Here is a 17,169-nt window from a genome sequence, read left to right as displayed (position 1 = left end):
ATGTTTCTTTCTAGATCAAAGCAAGCATTCGGACCTTTACTCCCAGAGAAAAGCGGTTTGTTGAAGATGGCCGCAAGCTGTCCAAAAAGGTAGGTCAGGGCAGTAACCTGGCTTGTTGGTACACTCAGCACCAGCACCTGGAGTACTTACTGCTCATGACTTGGTCTCCCCTCCCCTCCCTCTCCATTCCTCCTCCCTCTCTCCACTTTTCCCCCCATCATCTCCCCTTTCCTCCCTAGATGAGGACTTGGGTTGGGTTCAGTAAAGAAGGGAAAGACTGAGAACATATCTGTTGGATGATGCAGGGAGTGTCGGCCCTCCATGCATCCAGAACCGTTTTGTAAACAGGAATTCTGAGCACCAAGCCTCCATAAACCTCCGGAGTGTCCTGGGCCCGTCCGCCCTCCTTCCATCACAGCCATGCTTTTCTCCCTCCTTGCACGTTTCAGAGAGGCATTTTGCTTACGACGTCCGTCATACAGTTAAGCTGGTGACTCTTTCAAGATGTCCAGCCTCAGATTCACCCACAGCTGTTCCTCCCACTTCTGTTTTGCCTAAATTTGAGATGTATCAGCATTTTACCCCCGGTGGAATAAATCCTCACTCCCCCTGCCAGGGGCCCTTAATTCCTCTCTCATCAGCTCAACAGAAAGTGAAGATCAGGGCTGAGTAGAGGAAGTTCCACATTTTTCTTACCACGACCTTTCCAGTTCTTTTCAGAGCCCCTCCCTGTTCTGGTCCAGCGTAGTTCAGGATTTCACTCTGTACTTATTGTCCCTCTGCAGTTGTGTAACAGCGTGTCCCCTTTTTAAAGTGTTTATGACTTCCACCACTTCCTGTGGGGTGAGCAGCTGGGGATTACATAAAGCAAGTTAAATATAAAGGCAGCTTACCATCCTTTGGTTTCCCATGAACTTCTGGACACACCGGGGAAAGGCCTTAATCTGCTTCTGAAAGGAGCATCCGAATGTTTTGGTCTGCCACAACATTTGAGTGTAATATTTATTTTGTGTAATCGGAGTCAGTGGCTTTATTATTGTTATTATTATTGCCTTTTGCCCTGTTTACTTGAAAAATTAAAACCTGAATTGAGGTAGGTGGCATTGCTGTTTTTGCAAACAGATTGAAATGAATCTACCTACATCTGGGAGAAAAGACCTTGCCTATGCCAAACAAGACCTTCACCTCCGTGTGGGATGGCTTTGGGAGGTTGGAACACCAGGGGATTTGGGGCTGAGACCCTGGGATATATTAGGTTTCTCCCTCAGGGCCTCTCACCACTAAGTATCCCCAGATGGTTGCAAAGTTGAAACCTATAATTGTGACCCAGCTACTTAAAATTTCTTGGTATGTGCCAGGCACTGTTCTAAGCCCTTCAAGTGTCTCCACAACCTCCAAGGTTGGCACTCCTATGTCAACCTTGTTGAATAAGAGAGGTTAAGAAACTGGCCCAACGTCACACAGCAAAGAGGTGGGAGAGCTGGATTCCCTCCCCAGGAATTTACTTCGCTGTGTTGCTTCTGTTGTTCATTCACTCAGTCATGTCCAACTCTTTGCGTCCCCATGGACTGCAGCACGCTAGGCTGTCCTGTCCTTCACTATCTCCCAGAGTTTGCTCAAACTCATGTTCATTGATCTGGTGATGCCTTCCAACCATCTCTTCCTCTGTCACCCCCTTCTCCTGCTCTCAGTCTTTCCCAGCATCAGGGTCTTCTCCAGTGAGTTGGCACTTCCCATGAGGTAGCCAAAGGATTGGAGCTTTATAGACTTTTTCTTCTAGATGTGATGAGCTAGAATATATGAGATTTCTACTAAAACTACCCAGTTCCTTCCAAACTAAAAACTGAACAGCACAAGTCCTCACTCTATTCTATCTCTCTTAAACACACACACACAAATTCACACACATCACATGCCTGATGGCTGTATTTTTTACCAGCTCAGTTTTGTGTTGAACATTATTGAAACAGCCTGTTCTCCTTTATGGCACCCCACTCCAGTACTCTTGCCTGGAACACCCCATGGACGGAGGAGCCTGGTAGGCTGCAGTCCACGGGGTCGCGAAGAGTCGGACACGACTGAGCGACTGCACTTTCACTTTTTACTTTCATGCATTGGAGAAGGAAATGGCAACCCACTCCAGTGTTCTTGCCTGGAGAATCCCAGGGACGGGGGAGCCTGGTGGGCTGCTGTCTATGGGGTCACACAGAGTCGGACACGACTGAAGCGACTTAGCAGCAGCAGCAGCAGCAGTTCTCCTTTAAAGGAGCTATAAAATGCATTGGATTCTCTTTTCCTCCCTGAATGGTCATATGTTAAAAATGAATTCTAGAAAAATTTTAGGACTCTTCTTTATTGTTTTGTTAATTATTGGCTATACAGAATATAATTCAAATGACCAAGCCGTCTGGTCTAAAGAGAATAATTGAAGTGTGTAAATCTCATTCCCTGTTTTCCATTTTTTTTAAATTAGATCTTATCCAGAGATGTAGACCGAGTGAAGAGACTCACCATGGCTATATGGAATACAATACAGTTCCTTAAAAGCTGCTTCCAGTGGGAATCCACGCTGAGAAGTACAGTAGCATTCGTGGTAAGGTTCCTTTTTTTTTTATTAAAAAAAAAAAAAATCAGATTATTTACTCTGAGTCCCAAATCCAAAGGCAGGTGGGTTTTATTGTACTTAGATGAAACAGAATGGTGCACATTCAGCAAAGCTGAAGTTTATACCAGTAAGGAAACTTAAACAATAAAGGATATACAGCCACCTTCTTACAATATATTATGTAGGAGACATAGGAGACTATGTAGGAGGTTTCTTTCTAAGACCGTCCTTATCAGATTTATCCTTGGAAATCCCTTAACTTACCCAACTCATGATTTAGTCACTCAGTCGTGTCCAACTCTTGCAACTCCATGGACTGTAGCCCTCCAGGCTCCTCTATCCATGGGATTGTCCCAGGCAAGAATATTGGAGTGGGTGACCAACCGAGGGATCAAACCTGGGTCTCCTGCACTGCAGGCAGATTCTTTACCCACTGAGCCACCCAACTCATACTCATATACTATCTCTTGATAGGCTTCCCTGGTAACTCGGTAAAGAATCCACTTGCAATGCAGGACACCCTTGTTCAATTCCTGGGTTGGGAAGATCTGCTGGAGAAGGGATAGGCTATCCACTCTAGTATTCTTGGGCTTTCCTTGTGGCTCAGCTGGTAAAGAATCCGTCTGTAATGCAGGAGACCTGGGTTCGATCCCTAGGTTGGGAAGATCCCCTGGAGAAGGGACAGGCTACTCACTATAGTATTCTGGCCTGGAGAATTCCATGGACTGTGACAATGAGTCGAGCGTGACTCTGAATGTTCCTGGGGCCATTTGTTTAATCACTACATGGGTCTGTTTCTCTCCTTCTGTGCCCGTAAGTGCTTGTGTTTTTTGAAAAATGGCAGATGAAAAATCACATGACTAAATGAAGACTGCCTTGCTGTAATTTATGTTTTAAGTAAATCATTGACAGACTTTGGTATGAAAAACATATGTTCATATCAAACCTCTTGAGTCATAACTGATTACTACAAGTTGACTCAACAGCACTGAGGAGAACCATGATGTCTGTGAAATACACTTTTATAATACTATCGGCCCTTCCTTATGAGTGTGCTAAAATCACAGAATCTCAGACCTGCACGTGATCTTAAAACCACCTGGGTCAACCTCCGAGAGTCCCAGAATCTGGTAGGTACTTGAGAGTTATTAATAGCACAGTGTCCTCACTTTGCATCTTGGGGCATCCTCCCTTGTCTGTAAAGGAGCTTGTCGTTGATCAGATTGGTAGCATCTGGCGTGGGAGGAGGAAGAAAAGAAAACAGGTGCTCAGCTGCTCTTCTTGCGCCTTCTGTATTGTGCCAGTGGTACCCAACCTTTTTGATACCAAGGACTGGTTTCATGGAAGACAGTTTTTCTGTGGACCAGGGGTGGATGGTGAGGGGATGTTCCAGGATGATTCAAGTTTATCACATTTATTGTGCGGTTTATTTCTCTTATTACAGCAGCTCCACCTCAGGTCATCAGGCATTAGATCCCAGATGTTGGGGACCCCTGTGTGATGTAATTAACTCCTGTCCCCTGTACAGGTCCCAGTGTGACCTAATGCCTGTGTGAGCAGTCGAGTCACGATCGTGGCTCTTCTGTCCCCTGCGTCCTATCATTAGGCTCATTCCTACCCACCAGGCATATCTGCATGAAAAAAAACAGTCAGTCCCAGAGGTCAGTGGGTTCAAAGTCACTTCCACTTTTATTACGTAAGCAGTGTACTGGCTCCGCAAGAGGCCTTTTCTCAGCCATTGGGGCTCATTCTATTTTGTCCTTAGTTAATGCTAGTTTTTCATTGGTTTGGGAGGCAGAAGTTCTGTGACGGCTGCAGCCTTGGCCTTTAACGTCCTTTTTCTTTGGTTTAAAGTTGCCCGACCAATTGGCCTTGGTTACACCCTGAAGAAGGGTTTCTTTAATCCCTATCTGACTTTGGGGGTCGATTCGCCCACTTTCCTTTCTCACGTTCTGCCTCAGCTGGTGGCTGCTCCTCTTCAGCCTCCCTGACTCTGTTTCCCACCTGAATTCTCTTTACAACTTTCCAGGGAACGTTCTCTGTGATTCCGGGCAACAGTTACCACTTCTGGTGGCTTCTTCCACTCAGCACCCGGGCCGGCCGCTGGGAAGAGGAAAGGGTTTCCCCTTTCTGGAGCTTAGTTTCTGGCACTGGGATTTTTAGAAAAACAAGAGATCTGTTGCACTGGATTATGTAGGGAATGACAGAAATGATTAATGGGCTGTCAGCGTGATCTGAAGAAAGATCACCGCAAGTGAATACAAGTAAGTTGTTTCATGGAGGGGGCTTCTACCCGGGAAGTGAGCCTTGGCAGTGGGGCCGCTTCTGCAGTGCCTGCGACCTGAGTGAACCCTGCTTGCCGACATCACATTGCAGAGTCCCCTGCCAGCCTGGCTGCCAGGCTCAGGCTGGCACAAGGTCTTTGAACACCCCTCAGTCCCACGGAATGAAAGATACAGGGGTGCTCTTCTTGCTGGTTTGCCAAAATGTGATTTTGCAGGAATCCCTTGGGGGCATCCAGGACTGTGAGAGGCCCCACTGGCGATGTGGAAAAGGGGATGTTTTCTGCTGGTCCTCACTGGAAAAATGCAGAGTCAATTACCAGTGATACATGCGTCCCCTCTCTCTCTCTGGGTTGTCTTGAGAGCTTCACTCAGATACACTTAATTTTCTGTTGTCCTTTGGAGTTCGACTTTTGAATGACTGTCTCACGTTGACCCTGACCAGCCATGGCAGATCTCAAGAGATACTGCAGATGTAGACGTGCGTATCTCCCTTCCCTAAGCTGCGGATGTGTGATTTCATTCAAGAATGTTTTTGTCGCTACCATCATGATGGTCACTCCAAAACCATTTATGCTCCTCAACACGAGAACACCTAAAGAAAATGCATTATTAGGATAAAATATAAAATGTGTCGTAGCCTCCCTTATTTATTTTTTTAATAAGATTATGGGTAGCCGAGCCTTCCTATTTTTCGAAAGACATTTTGCTTTTGTGGCTCTTGCTTACAGACTTAACATCAGCTGCTTGTGGAGGACTGATGGGGGAAGCCACCCCCAGGGGGTGCCACTGGCCGTGTCCCTGACTCAGGAGGGCTCCCTTCAGGGTGGTTTTCTGCCGAATGTTGGGTCCCCTGGTGACCTGGGCCAGACAGGGAGGAGGGGAGACTGTAATGCTGAAGCCTGGCCTGCCTCCTCCCATCCCCTCTTGGGAATATCATATTTGTCTTGGCGGGTATGGTACAAACATTCTCCTACAGTCTGCTGAAGACAGACTTCTGCTCCTGGTCTTGATTCATCTGTGTGATGCCTTAATTCATGCTTCTTCCACTTGCCCTGATGTTACAGGGGCATAACAATTTTTGTGCTGTCTGAAGCAAGGTCTTTTTTTTTTTTTAATTTAATTTTTTAAATTTTAATTGGAGGCTAATTACTTTACAATATTGTATTGGTTTTGCCATACATGGAGGGGGGTTCAGGATTGGGAACACATGTACACTCGTGGCGGATTCATGTTGATGTATGGCAAAATTTAATTTCTTAAAAAAAAATTATTCATTTATTTAGCCCTGTCGGATCTTAGTTGCAGCATTTGGGGTCTTCGCTGTGTCATGCAGAACCTTTCGAGGCAGCCCCTGAACTCTCCTGTTGTGTGCTCGGGCTTAGTTGCTCTGTGGCTTGTGGGATCTTAGTTCCTTGACCAGGGATCAAACCCACGTCCCCCATGTGGCAAGATGGATCCTCTACCACTTTGCCACCAGGGAAATCCCTGAAGCAAGGTCTTAAGGCGAGGATTTATTTAACAGTAGGACTGCATGTAGAAGCCTTTCTCTGTTAGAAATTAGGATAAGTGCTGTTTGAGGGTTCATTGCCCAGATGTGAAAAGAACCGGGTTGGTTGAACCAGTCTCCACTGGGGCTTGTCCTTCCCCTAGAGGTGCAGCACTGCAAGCTAAGGGCAGAGCTCTAGGAATTTTTGTTCACTTCTGTTTTGTCAGATAACATAAAGCTACATTACTAACATCATGTCTGTGTGTCTATTTTCAGCTGATAAAAAGCAGGAATGTTATAGGATCATGTTTAGGATATTCTGGCTGTTAATTTTAAGACATTATGAAAGCAAGCCATACATTTTCTAAGGAATCCTGTGGATGTGTATATGAATATATCATATCTTGTTGAAAGCGGGAGTTAAAGGAAAGCAGCCTGTTGAGATCTAGGTCCAGAATCACAGGAGAAAAAGAAAATCTAGGTCCATGTGGTATCCAGTCAGAAGTAGATGAACAAACATGAGGAAATGTATCTTTTTAGGCTGTCTAAGCATCAACCTACCCCACTGGGGATGAATCCCCTCTCCATGTAAGATGGGTGGTTCTATTCCCCATACTAAAAGAAGAAAGTTATCTTTAATTCCCTGACACCTGCTATGTGAATGTTGCTGTATACTGTTTAATTCATTGTTATTGTGAGAAGTTAATTGTGGACTTTTCCTTTAATTTTTCTTGAAATATAGTTTTACAATGATTTACAATATTGTGTTAATTTCAGGTGTATATCAAAGTGATTCCCTTATATGTATATATGTCTATTCTTTTTCAGATTCTTTTCCCTTATAGGTTATTACAAGACACTGAGTATAGTTCCCTGTGCTGTACAGTAGGTCATTGAATGTGAACTTTTTTACAGCAGTCAAATTCTAAATCATACTTCTATAGGCTTGAGGGGGTTTTTTTTTTTGTTGTTGTTGTTGTTAGGATAATTAGGGGAAATCTTGCTCATTACTGCTTTTGAGTCTTTCTTCCTCCCCTAAGTTTTCTAGATTTTTTTTCTTACTATGTTATATTTTCTGAGCTTGACATGTTTTAAGTTAAATTGTTTTTCACTCAAAATTTCACAGTCTAGTTTCTCTAATTAAAAGACAAGTTCATATGAGGTGTCAGCTTATTGACAGAGGCCACATGTAGCTGAAGTATCATGTCTAGAAGAAGCACATCTGTATATTTCCATATGAATGGATTTTTAAAATATACATGGTGTTTTATATGCATGCTCATGATCATTCCCAGTCACGGGCTTTGAACTCTAGGGATAACTAATGGCTCATGTTGTTTCAGTATTTACTGCGTGTCAGGTACGGTCCTAAGCATGTCATAACTGTTCATTCGTTTAGTTCTTACAACAACCTGCCAGGTGTAGGCGCCAATTACAGTATTTCCCTCTTTTTACAGGTAAGAAAAATGAGCCCATGGAGGTTAAATGGAGGTTAAATAAAGTTTAATAATAACGGGACAGAGCTCATATGCTTTTAAGAGGCAGAGCTGAGATTTCAACTCAGATCATCAGAATTTAGAGTCCTTGCACTTAACCATTGGGCTACACTGCCTCTTATGTATGCCAAAGATGCAGTGATTGTAGTCTTTGTATTTCAAGGACCCTTGTATCCAGGATCCTTGTCCTTAGAGCCAAATACGTGAATTGTGGTCCTTGTATTTAGATAGATAGATAGATAGATAGATAATGACTTTTCCCAGGTGGCGCTAGTGGTAAAGAACTCGCCTGCCAATGCAAGAGAGATAAGAGGGCTGGGTTTGATCGATGAGTCAGGAGGATCCCCTGAAGAAGGGAATGGCAACTCACTCCAGTATTCTTGCCTGGAGAACCCCATGGACAGACAAGACTGGTGGGTTACAGTCCATAGTATTGCAAAAAGTCAGACTGAAGTGACTTAGCACCACACAGTCACATAGTAATTCCAGGAACAACCATATGAGTCACTTCCTATATGTATCTAGATATTATGAATGGGAATTAAGCCTATCCCAAGATGCTTTGGGAGAAAGAAAGCATCAATATATGGGTAAGAATAATTCTCAGATATAGTCATTATATTCACAAGAGCTGGAATAAAAGAAGCGAAAGGTGGAAATGTCTGTAGCCTCTTTGGGGGACGTCCCTGACTGTGGGAATCACATGCTTATGACATCCTTGGAATTCAGCTTCATGGTCTGGAAAACCTCAGTGCTTGGTTCTAGACTAAGCCCCCAATTGAGGACTGAGTTATCTTTTCCCGCTTTTGAAGGAAGCTCTTAGATGATGTAGAAAGGTTTTTGAGGAGGGAGTGAAGAGTGAAAAGAACTGAAGGAAAGAACCATGGAAGAAATCTGTTCTTTTCAGATTTTCTTCAGGTATTTCAAGTTGTTCAGAATAAGGGCTAGGAGTCAAGAAGAGTGACTGTCTACATTAGTATATTATTACAGAATATCTTAAAGCCATAGCTTTCAGAGGCATTAGCCTGATTTTCTAGTGTGGGAGGGCCCATATTTCTAGTGTATATTCCCATGTCTAGTGCAAACGCATTATTTGATGATAGTTAAAAGGAATTGAATTTTTTTAAAAAAGATAATTTTGTATCTTGATATTGAACTTATACTGTTCAATCATTTGTCTGAGTTTTTGTTTTTCTCTTAGGTAACTGTATTTTACAAGCCCCAGTATTTGTCTATAAAAAGACCTAAGGTTGTATCATGGCATAAATACATTGATTTTTTCATATGACAGGAAATATTTGCTTGACAATTGGCATCATCAGAAGATTATTTTAAATAGCAAAGATCTCCCAATGCTGTTAAAAAAAAAAGTTATACTTATATAGTTTTGTCTTTCCACCGATCTTTCAGGCACTTACCTCTTGTATCAGGGAGAGAAGTCTGTGGGGCATTTTTGATGGATTCCTTATTTATTAAATTTTTACTTGGATCTTTGATGTTAAAAAGCAATCTAAGTCTACCATATATCAATGGGTATCTTCATAAAGCTATGCTTTTAACATCTGTGACTTTTTTCCTGTATTTCTTGATTGTAAGAAACTGAAGAATTAATTCTTCAGAGTTGACAGGTCCTGCAATATGATATATAACTTAAAGCATCAATCACCCCCACCCCATGAGGTTAAAATACAGTTCTCCACTTTCAAACTGCTAGCTTCTACTTAACACATACAGAATTCTTAGCTTTTAGGGATCCTATAATTTTGAGAAGTGTGAAACGATTTCACGTTGAAGCTGAAAAACAACAGCAACTGTAACAGAACAAACCTTTCCATCATGCATGAGTGTGTGTACACACACACACACACACACACACGGCACTGAAAAGCAGAGGGCATTTGGGAAGCAAAAAGTTATACTGCTGAATGTTTTCTGAGAACAGTTTGAAAAAACTTCATGAGACCTAGAGAAGTGCCCCTTCTGTCGCCCACAGGATTCAGATTGAATTTGCTTTGGTACAAATGACTACAATGGACGTTTGTTTTCAGATCAGCCTATTAAAATAGTGCTGGTCACACTGTCTAGCACAGGGAGCTCTGCTCAATGTTAGGTGGCAGCCTGGATGGGAAGGGAGTTTGGGGAGAATAGATGCATGTATGTGTATGGCCCAATTGCTCTGCTGTGCACCCGAAGCTATCACAACCTTGTTAATCGACTATAAAAAAAAATTTTTTTCACAGTTACCATCACCATTTTGTCTTGGAAAAAAAAAATTTAGGCATCTTAAATGCTACAAAAACATATACTTATATGCAAACATCTCTAGGTATGTTACATAGGATGCTTAAGATATGTGCCAGTTTATTATTTTTCTATTTAACATGATCTCCAAAATCTTCCTTTTCACAGAGGACTAGCTAACATACTTTCAGAAATACCGTAAAGTTCTTTTTCAGCAATTTTTTTCATAAGAACAATCCATTATTGTACATTGTGCTTGTAATTTTTTACAACATAATTGCACCTTCTATTGACATCTTCTCAGGCATTAACTAATTATGCCATTTAATAAAATTACAGTAATTGCATTAAAAGATTATCTGTTGAAAATTTAAAAGGACACTCTTAGCTAGTTTAGCATATTTCATGTTTATATTTTCAATTTCATAATTGAATTACATTTCCAGACAGAATTCTAGCTATACTGAATGAAATCAGTTGGTATTTTGGAGCATCCCCATTTTGACTAGTAAGCATTAGGTCTTAATTTTTTAAAATTCTGGAACAGCGTATGTTGTCAGTCTTCACACGGCCCTGTGGGTAATGACTGAATGGTTCTGGTAGGCGCAGCCCCTGGTGGGGACTCTCTTATCTCTACCCAGTGGCTTTCCTGTGCTTTTTCTTGGGAGGTATTTGTAAACACACACTTTTTCACCTTCTCTGAATTTTCTGGTTAGAGACTGTTGTCCTTTGCAGAGTCCAGAGAATTCAGTCTAGTTCACTCTGCTGTCTAGAGATACCCTACTGTTAATTTGAACTTGATCCTGACTCTCGGAACTTAAATCTTAGAGAAAGAAAAGACTTCAGTGACCATGTCAGTCCTTGACCCGGGCCGCGTTTCACGGCCTCCTTCAAGCTTGCCTGTCTCCCTCCTTCCTTGCTTCCCTCCCTCCCTTTCCACAACTGTTGTCTGTCCAGTATTAGATATTGAGATGCAGAGATGAAATGATCATAGTAAGTCCCCTGTCCATCTATCCTGGGCTTCCCTGGTGGCTCAGTGGTAAAGAATCCATCTGCCAACGCAGGAGATGCAGGTTCAATACCTGGGTCAGAGAGATCCCCTGGAGGAGGGCATGGCAACCCACTCCAGTATTCTTTCTTGCCTGGAGAATCCTGTGGACAGAGGAGCCTGGTGGATTCCTCTTCTCTTCTCTCCCTCCCTCCTTCTGTCCCTCCCTCCCTTCTCACCCCATCCACCTGCACCCCAGCCTCTCCCCAGCATCCCTTCCCCCCTCTTTTGCTGCTCCCTTTCTTTCTTTCCCTTATCTTACCTCCAGTGTGCTCCTCTTATACTTGAAGCCAAAGTGGTAACCTTTTAATTATTAAAGCACACCATAAGAAAAATTAAACTTGCACTTTAGAGAGAAAATTAAGTAATAATAACAAATATTTTTAAACATATGAAGTGAGCTACAGATGTGGCTTCTTGATGAAAGTGAAAGAGGAGAGTGAAAAAGTTGGCTTAAAGCTCAACATTCAGAAAACTAAGATCATGGCATCTGGTCCCATCACTTCATGGGAAATAGATGGGGAAACAGTGGGAACAGTGTCAGACTGTTTTTAGGCTCCAAAATCACTGCAGGTGGTGATTGCAGCCATGAAATTAAAAGATGCTTACTCCTTGGAAGGAAAGTTATGACCAACCTAGAGAGCATATTGAAAAGCAGAGACATTACTTTGCCAGCAAAGGTCCATCTATCAAGGCTATGGTTTTTCCTGTGGTCATGTATGGATGTGAAAGTTTGTCTGTGAAGAAAGCTGAGCGCCGAAGAATTGATGCTTTTGAACTGTGGTGGTGGAGAAGACTCTTGAGAGTCCCTTGGACTGCAAGAAGATCCAACCAGTCCATTCTAAAGGAGATTAGTCCTGGGTGTTCTTTGGAAGGACTGATGCTGAAGCTGAAACTCTAATACTTTGGCCACCTCATATGAAGAGTTGACTCATTGGAAAAGACTCTGATGCTGGGAGGGATTGGGGGCAGGAGGAGAAGGGGACGACAGAGGATGAGATGGCTGGATGGCATCACCAACTCGATAGACGTGAGTTTGAGTGAACTCTGGGAGTTAGTGATGGACAGGGAGGCCTGGCGTGCTGCAATTCACGGGGTCACAGAGTCGGACACGAGTGAGCAACTGAACTGAACTGAACAAATGTGGATAGGAATTATTAGCTAATATAGCTATTGAGAGGCTGGGTGTTGCTGCCCTAACTCAGAGAAAAACTTCACTGAAGTGGGTACAAGTGTGCACACAGACACACGGTTGCTGTTTCATTGCAAAGGTTGTGAAGAACCTGTTTGAGGATGGGGTTGAAATGCAAAGCATTGTCTTCTGTGTTATGTAATTAATGTTTAAGAGTCAGCTGTCTCTAGGGCTGATTAATGTGCATGGAAATGCCAAATGCCAAATCATGGGGTTCTATCTTTCAGGCTATGATAGTACTTTTCATGTTTGACCTAATAAATTATGTTCTTTATATCAAAAAGGGGGGGTTTATTTTAATATTTCAGGGTAATGTCATATGCTTAAGAAATTCAGTGTAACTTAGCCGTATTATTGAAGGATTGTGTTAGGGCATTGTGAGCTATGGACTGAATGACAGAGGCCCAGTCTTTTATCTGTGTACCCATCCTTACTGCTTATCTCGGGATTGAGTATACTGCAGGCATCAAATCAATGCTTCTTAGAAGAGTACTGGAACTCATGCACACCATCTGTTATCAGATACTGTTTGTAGTCCAGTTACTATTCTGACCTTAGCAACCCGTGACCCCACCAGAGGGTAAGATTCAGAAACAGCCAAAAATAGCTTCATTGTAATGTTTTTGGATGTATGTTTTCTCAACTTTTTCTCAAGGCTATCCATGTTGGGTGGGGGCTGGTGCTGATTTGCAGCTAAATGGCCACAAGACATGGGTAGGAAAACTGGGGGAGGAGGAGGGGAACTGGCAAATCTCTAACCCAGATCCACAGCCCCTGAATCTGCAGGGATTTTATTTTTGATTCTTACAGAGCCAAGTGCGTCCCCCCCTAATCTGTTTCTATATATGACACCTGGATGTGCAAACATTTTGTGTGATGCAAAAACGGAAAAGGAGATTTCGAAATAAAAGAGAGGGCTTGGGCAGAGAGGAGTAGAGTGCTCGTGTGTCTGAACACAGGACCGGTTTCCTGCTTCAGTTCTGACCTGTTGAAGAACCACGCTCAGCACTTGCATTTCCAGCTAATTCGATATTGCCTTTTTGGTGGTCCGAGCTTTGTCATTTGTTTGGAAGCTGTCATCTTTATTAGTGTCTCTGGCTGATCTTCGAGGCTCCCCATTAGGTGGCGCGTGCTCTCCGTTGTCTGGCTGGGCTCCGCGAGCCGCTGGCCCTTTTATTGCTGTGTGATGTGGGCATGCTTGCCGGGCAGCCTGTAATTAGACCCACCACAGATGACAGTTACAAGAGAGCATGGTAATCATTCGAGCTGCCTGATCTGATGTGTATAGAGAGAAGCCTTCTTTGTGGTCTGGTCAGGGTTTACTATATTGTATTGTAGTTTTGCCATTTGATTTATAATTCAGGAAGGTGTGTTTTGCTCCTTCTCTGCTGAGCTTGGAGTCATGTCATTGGCCTTTGAAATAATAGAGCTAATTTGGGGGGGGTGATGTTTTAATTGGACTGATACTGTCTCTCCCACTTTTATTTTAAAATATAGGAAGACAGCTAAATAAAAATGTCTGGTTATTATGTCATCATCTAAACCCCATTCCTGTTCAATGTTTACTGACTATTTTAGTCTCCTTGGGATTTTCTTATAACCCAGATCCATGTTTTTGGGCCCCTAAAAATAGACTTGCCTATTTCTGTCCTCGCTTTTTAAAATTTTGGTTTTAACTCACTGCCAGAGATACTTGATTTTGTCAAGGAAAAGTAAAAAGAAAGGAATACACTCCTTAGCTCGGTTGGTACTAAAGCGAGACCCCCATGGCTACAATTTTAAGTCTAGAAAAGCATGGAGCTCTATGTTCTTTCACAGGGGAAGAAACTGAAGGATTGGGAGAGTGATTTTTTCCTCCTGGGCTTTAGAATGGAGGATCGTCAGCCCTGATGCCATTTTCACAATGTGTGGCTTGGGTGGTCATAAATTTTGCAGTGATGGTTTCATTTCATGAGTATGAGCTGTATCTACACAGTGTCCACAGATTGCGCTATTAAAAGTTCTTTAAAAACACACTTTTCTGCAAGTCTTACCTTTGGAAAATATGCGTCTGGAGAGTCGCTACCCAGAGGGGCAATATGCCGTGGAGGAACGAATATCTATAATGTTACTTGGTGTGGGCTTAGCTGACCCTTTTCTTGTCTTTGTAAAAGATTGTTTATTTATTGACTTGTTTTTATTTTCAGTTGCACTGGGTCTTCCTTGCTGCCCGTGAGCTTTCTTGAGTTGCAGCGTATGGGAGTTGCTCTCTCGTGTGGGGCTCGGGCTTCTCGTGGGGGCTTCTGCTGTGAGCACAGGTGCTGGGCACGCGGGCTCAGTGGTTGTCGCATGTGGGCTCTAGAGCTCGGGCTTCAGTAATTGTGGGGCACAGGCTTAGGTGCCCCGTGGCATGTGGGATCTTCCCGGATCAGGGATCGAACTTGTGACCCCTGCATTGGTGGGTGGACTCTTATCCACTGGACCACCAGGAAGTCCTTGACTGCCCCTTTGCTTACAGCAGATGAGTGTTCCTCAGCAGGACTTGATGGGGACAGAGCTGCTGCTGGGGGTGAAACCGAGGAGGATGATCATCAGTGTTTGCATGTTCTGGGTGTTTAAGTTGTGACTTCTGCTCTTCAACTTGTTCTCACTTTATTAGGCTACAGCAACACTTTCAGATTGAAGGCAGGAGGAGAAAGGGACGACAGAGGATGAGTCGGATGGCATCACCGACTCAATGGACATGAGTTTGAGCAAATTCCAGGAGTTAGTTGGTGATGGACAGGGAAGCCTGGCTTGCAGCAGTCCATGGGGTCACAAAGAGTACACAACTGAGCGACTGAACTGAACACTTTTAGCGAAATATTGTCTCGCATTTGTCTCTTGTTTTAAAGAGCAGCAGAATACTAAGTATGAATTTGCAAACAGCAACATTTCTTCTGCCCTGGTATAAGCCAGGAACATGCACCTGTAAACTTTATTTTCAACTATTCCATAATAAAAGAGCCTTTCCTTGGAAAGTGTTGAAGGCCTCACATTGAGGACATTTCCACAGACTTGTTTCTCCTCCAGTTTCTACTTTGCAGAATAGGAAGATGTGATGTGTGTTTAGCTGTTAAAAAATTAGCTACCTAGGCCTCAGTCAACTTTGCTGCTTTCTGTAAATTTTATTTTGCATTCCATTGGTGATCTTTAAACTTTTAGTAATGGACATGTTTCAAGGGAAAAATAATTGGTTGCCTGGAAATTTAGTGCATGTGCATACACACATTCATGACCACACCCAAGGAAGGGAAGAGGAGGGAACTGGGAGAGGAGGAAGAGGAGAAAGGAAAAGAAAAAGAATCCCAGATAGCCTTTCCATTGTTGGAGTTTACTTAAAGACAGTCCTGCAGGTGGCGATAGAAACTCATAAATGATAAAAGCCCCAAAGTAAATTTCTGTGCAGTTTCTCGGGGATTTTAATTTTGGTAATTTATTTTTAATTTGATAGAGTCATCTACAGGCAGAAATCATTACATTAGAAAAAATTCGAATACGCATGTTATGTAATCTCTGTTTTTATAAAAATTTTCTCGGATATTCTGTGGCTTGTTCATCTGTATATGCACAAGAGATAAGATCTGGGTTACTGCTGAACTGGTACAGATTTTATATGGCAAATAACCATTTTAAGCCTCTTTTTAAAATTTTTTGTTTTACTTTTCTTAGCCTGTAGCTAAAATTTGATGCCTGTACCATTGGTTAGGTTTATAAAGTCTTTTGCTATTGAGTGCTAAGTTGCATAAGTTTAGTGGTGTGTGTGTGTGTGTGTGTGTGTGTGTGTGTGTGTGTGTGCATGTGTATGTTTTCTTGTGTGTAATTTCCTCCTCCAGAGGATCTTCCCAACTCAGGGAGTGAACCTGTGTCTCCTGCATTGGCAGGCAGATACTTTACCACTGAGCCACTTGGGAACCCTCTTGTGTGTCAAAAGATAAAATCAGTTGCTTCCATAGGGCATTTTCTTCTGTAGCCAGTTGTTGAAGGGTAGTTTTAATCTGAGAGGACTCACAGGCTATTTATTTTACCCAGCAATAAAAACACAACATAAACAATTTGTTGTGAGAACACTAGAAATTGTGTGCTGCCTCTGTTAAGTCGCTCAGTCGTGTCCAACTCTGCGCAACCCCATAGACGGCAGCCCACCAAGCTCCTCCGTCCCTGGGATTCTCCAGGCAAGAATACTGGAGTGGGTTGCCAGTTCCTTCTCCAATAAATTGTATAGTGGATATGATAACAGTTTTTAGTTATTTTAATTATTTCATTTTAGATATCAGGCATTGTTTAAGCAAAGTTAAAACATTCAGTTGATATTTCTTCCCTGCTAGTTAACGTTCAAAAGTTCTTAAATTGCTTTTTGTGAATATATATTTTCATTTGCCATTTTTCCTTAAGTTTGGGTTTGAAGATGCAAACTCTAAAGTGATTTGCTTAAACATAAAGCTAATTTTCAGCTCTCCTCTTTTCATGTAGCCTTATTTAAAAAACCTTTGCAGTGCACATTTTCAAGGGGAACTGCCTTGATTCCAGAAAATGTAATTATTTTGGTTTAAATGCTTTAGGCTGTAGATGTTGAGTGTCATCAACAGACAGCTATGATAGTCTCGAGCAAATTGTGTGAAATTCAGTCTTTGTCTCTCTCCTGAACTTCGCTAAGTCTTGTGGTGAAGTTCAGAACTTATAAGGTCTTGTATGCTGTACTTTTAAATATAGAATTTCTTAAAAGGGGGGGAAAAGAGAAGAGAAAAGAAACCTTCTAGCCTTCTTATATTCTATTTCAATTGCTGTTCCAATTACT

General features: G+C 42.5%; 1 protein-coding gene across 7 annotated transcripts in view; it reads left to right on the top strand.

Moving 5' to 3' along the window:
• MCTP2 (multiple C2 and transmembrane domain containing 2) overlaps positions 1–17,169 on the top strand; it is a 260,725-nt gene that overhangs the window by 172,143 nt on the left and 71,413 nt on the right. For all 7 annotated transcript variants that reach the window (XM_061394292.1, XM_061394289.1, XM_061394291.1 and 4 more), the window contains 2 exons: positions 15–89; positions 2,474–2,593. In XM_061394292.1, the coding sequence (XP_061250276.1) occupies positions 15–89; positions 2,474–2,593 (195 nt within the window). The remainder of the gene's footprint in view (positions 1–14; positions 90–2,473; positions 2,594–17,169) is intronic.

The sequence above is a fragment of the Bos javanicus genome, chromosome 21 (genome assembly GCF_032452875.1).
Source record: "Bos javanicus breed banteng chromosome 21, ARS-OSU_banteng_1.0, whole genome shotgun sequence".
Taxonomy (NCBI): Eukaryota; Metazoa; Chordata; class Mammalia; order Artiodactyla; family Bovidae; genus Bos; species Bos javanicus.
The sequence above is the reverse complement of the archived record's forward strand: the minus strand, read 5'-3'. Positions and strand labels throughout refer to the sequence as shown.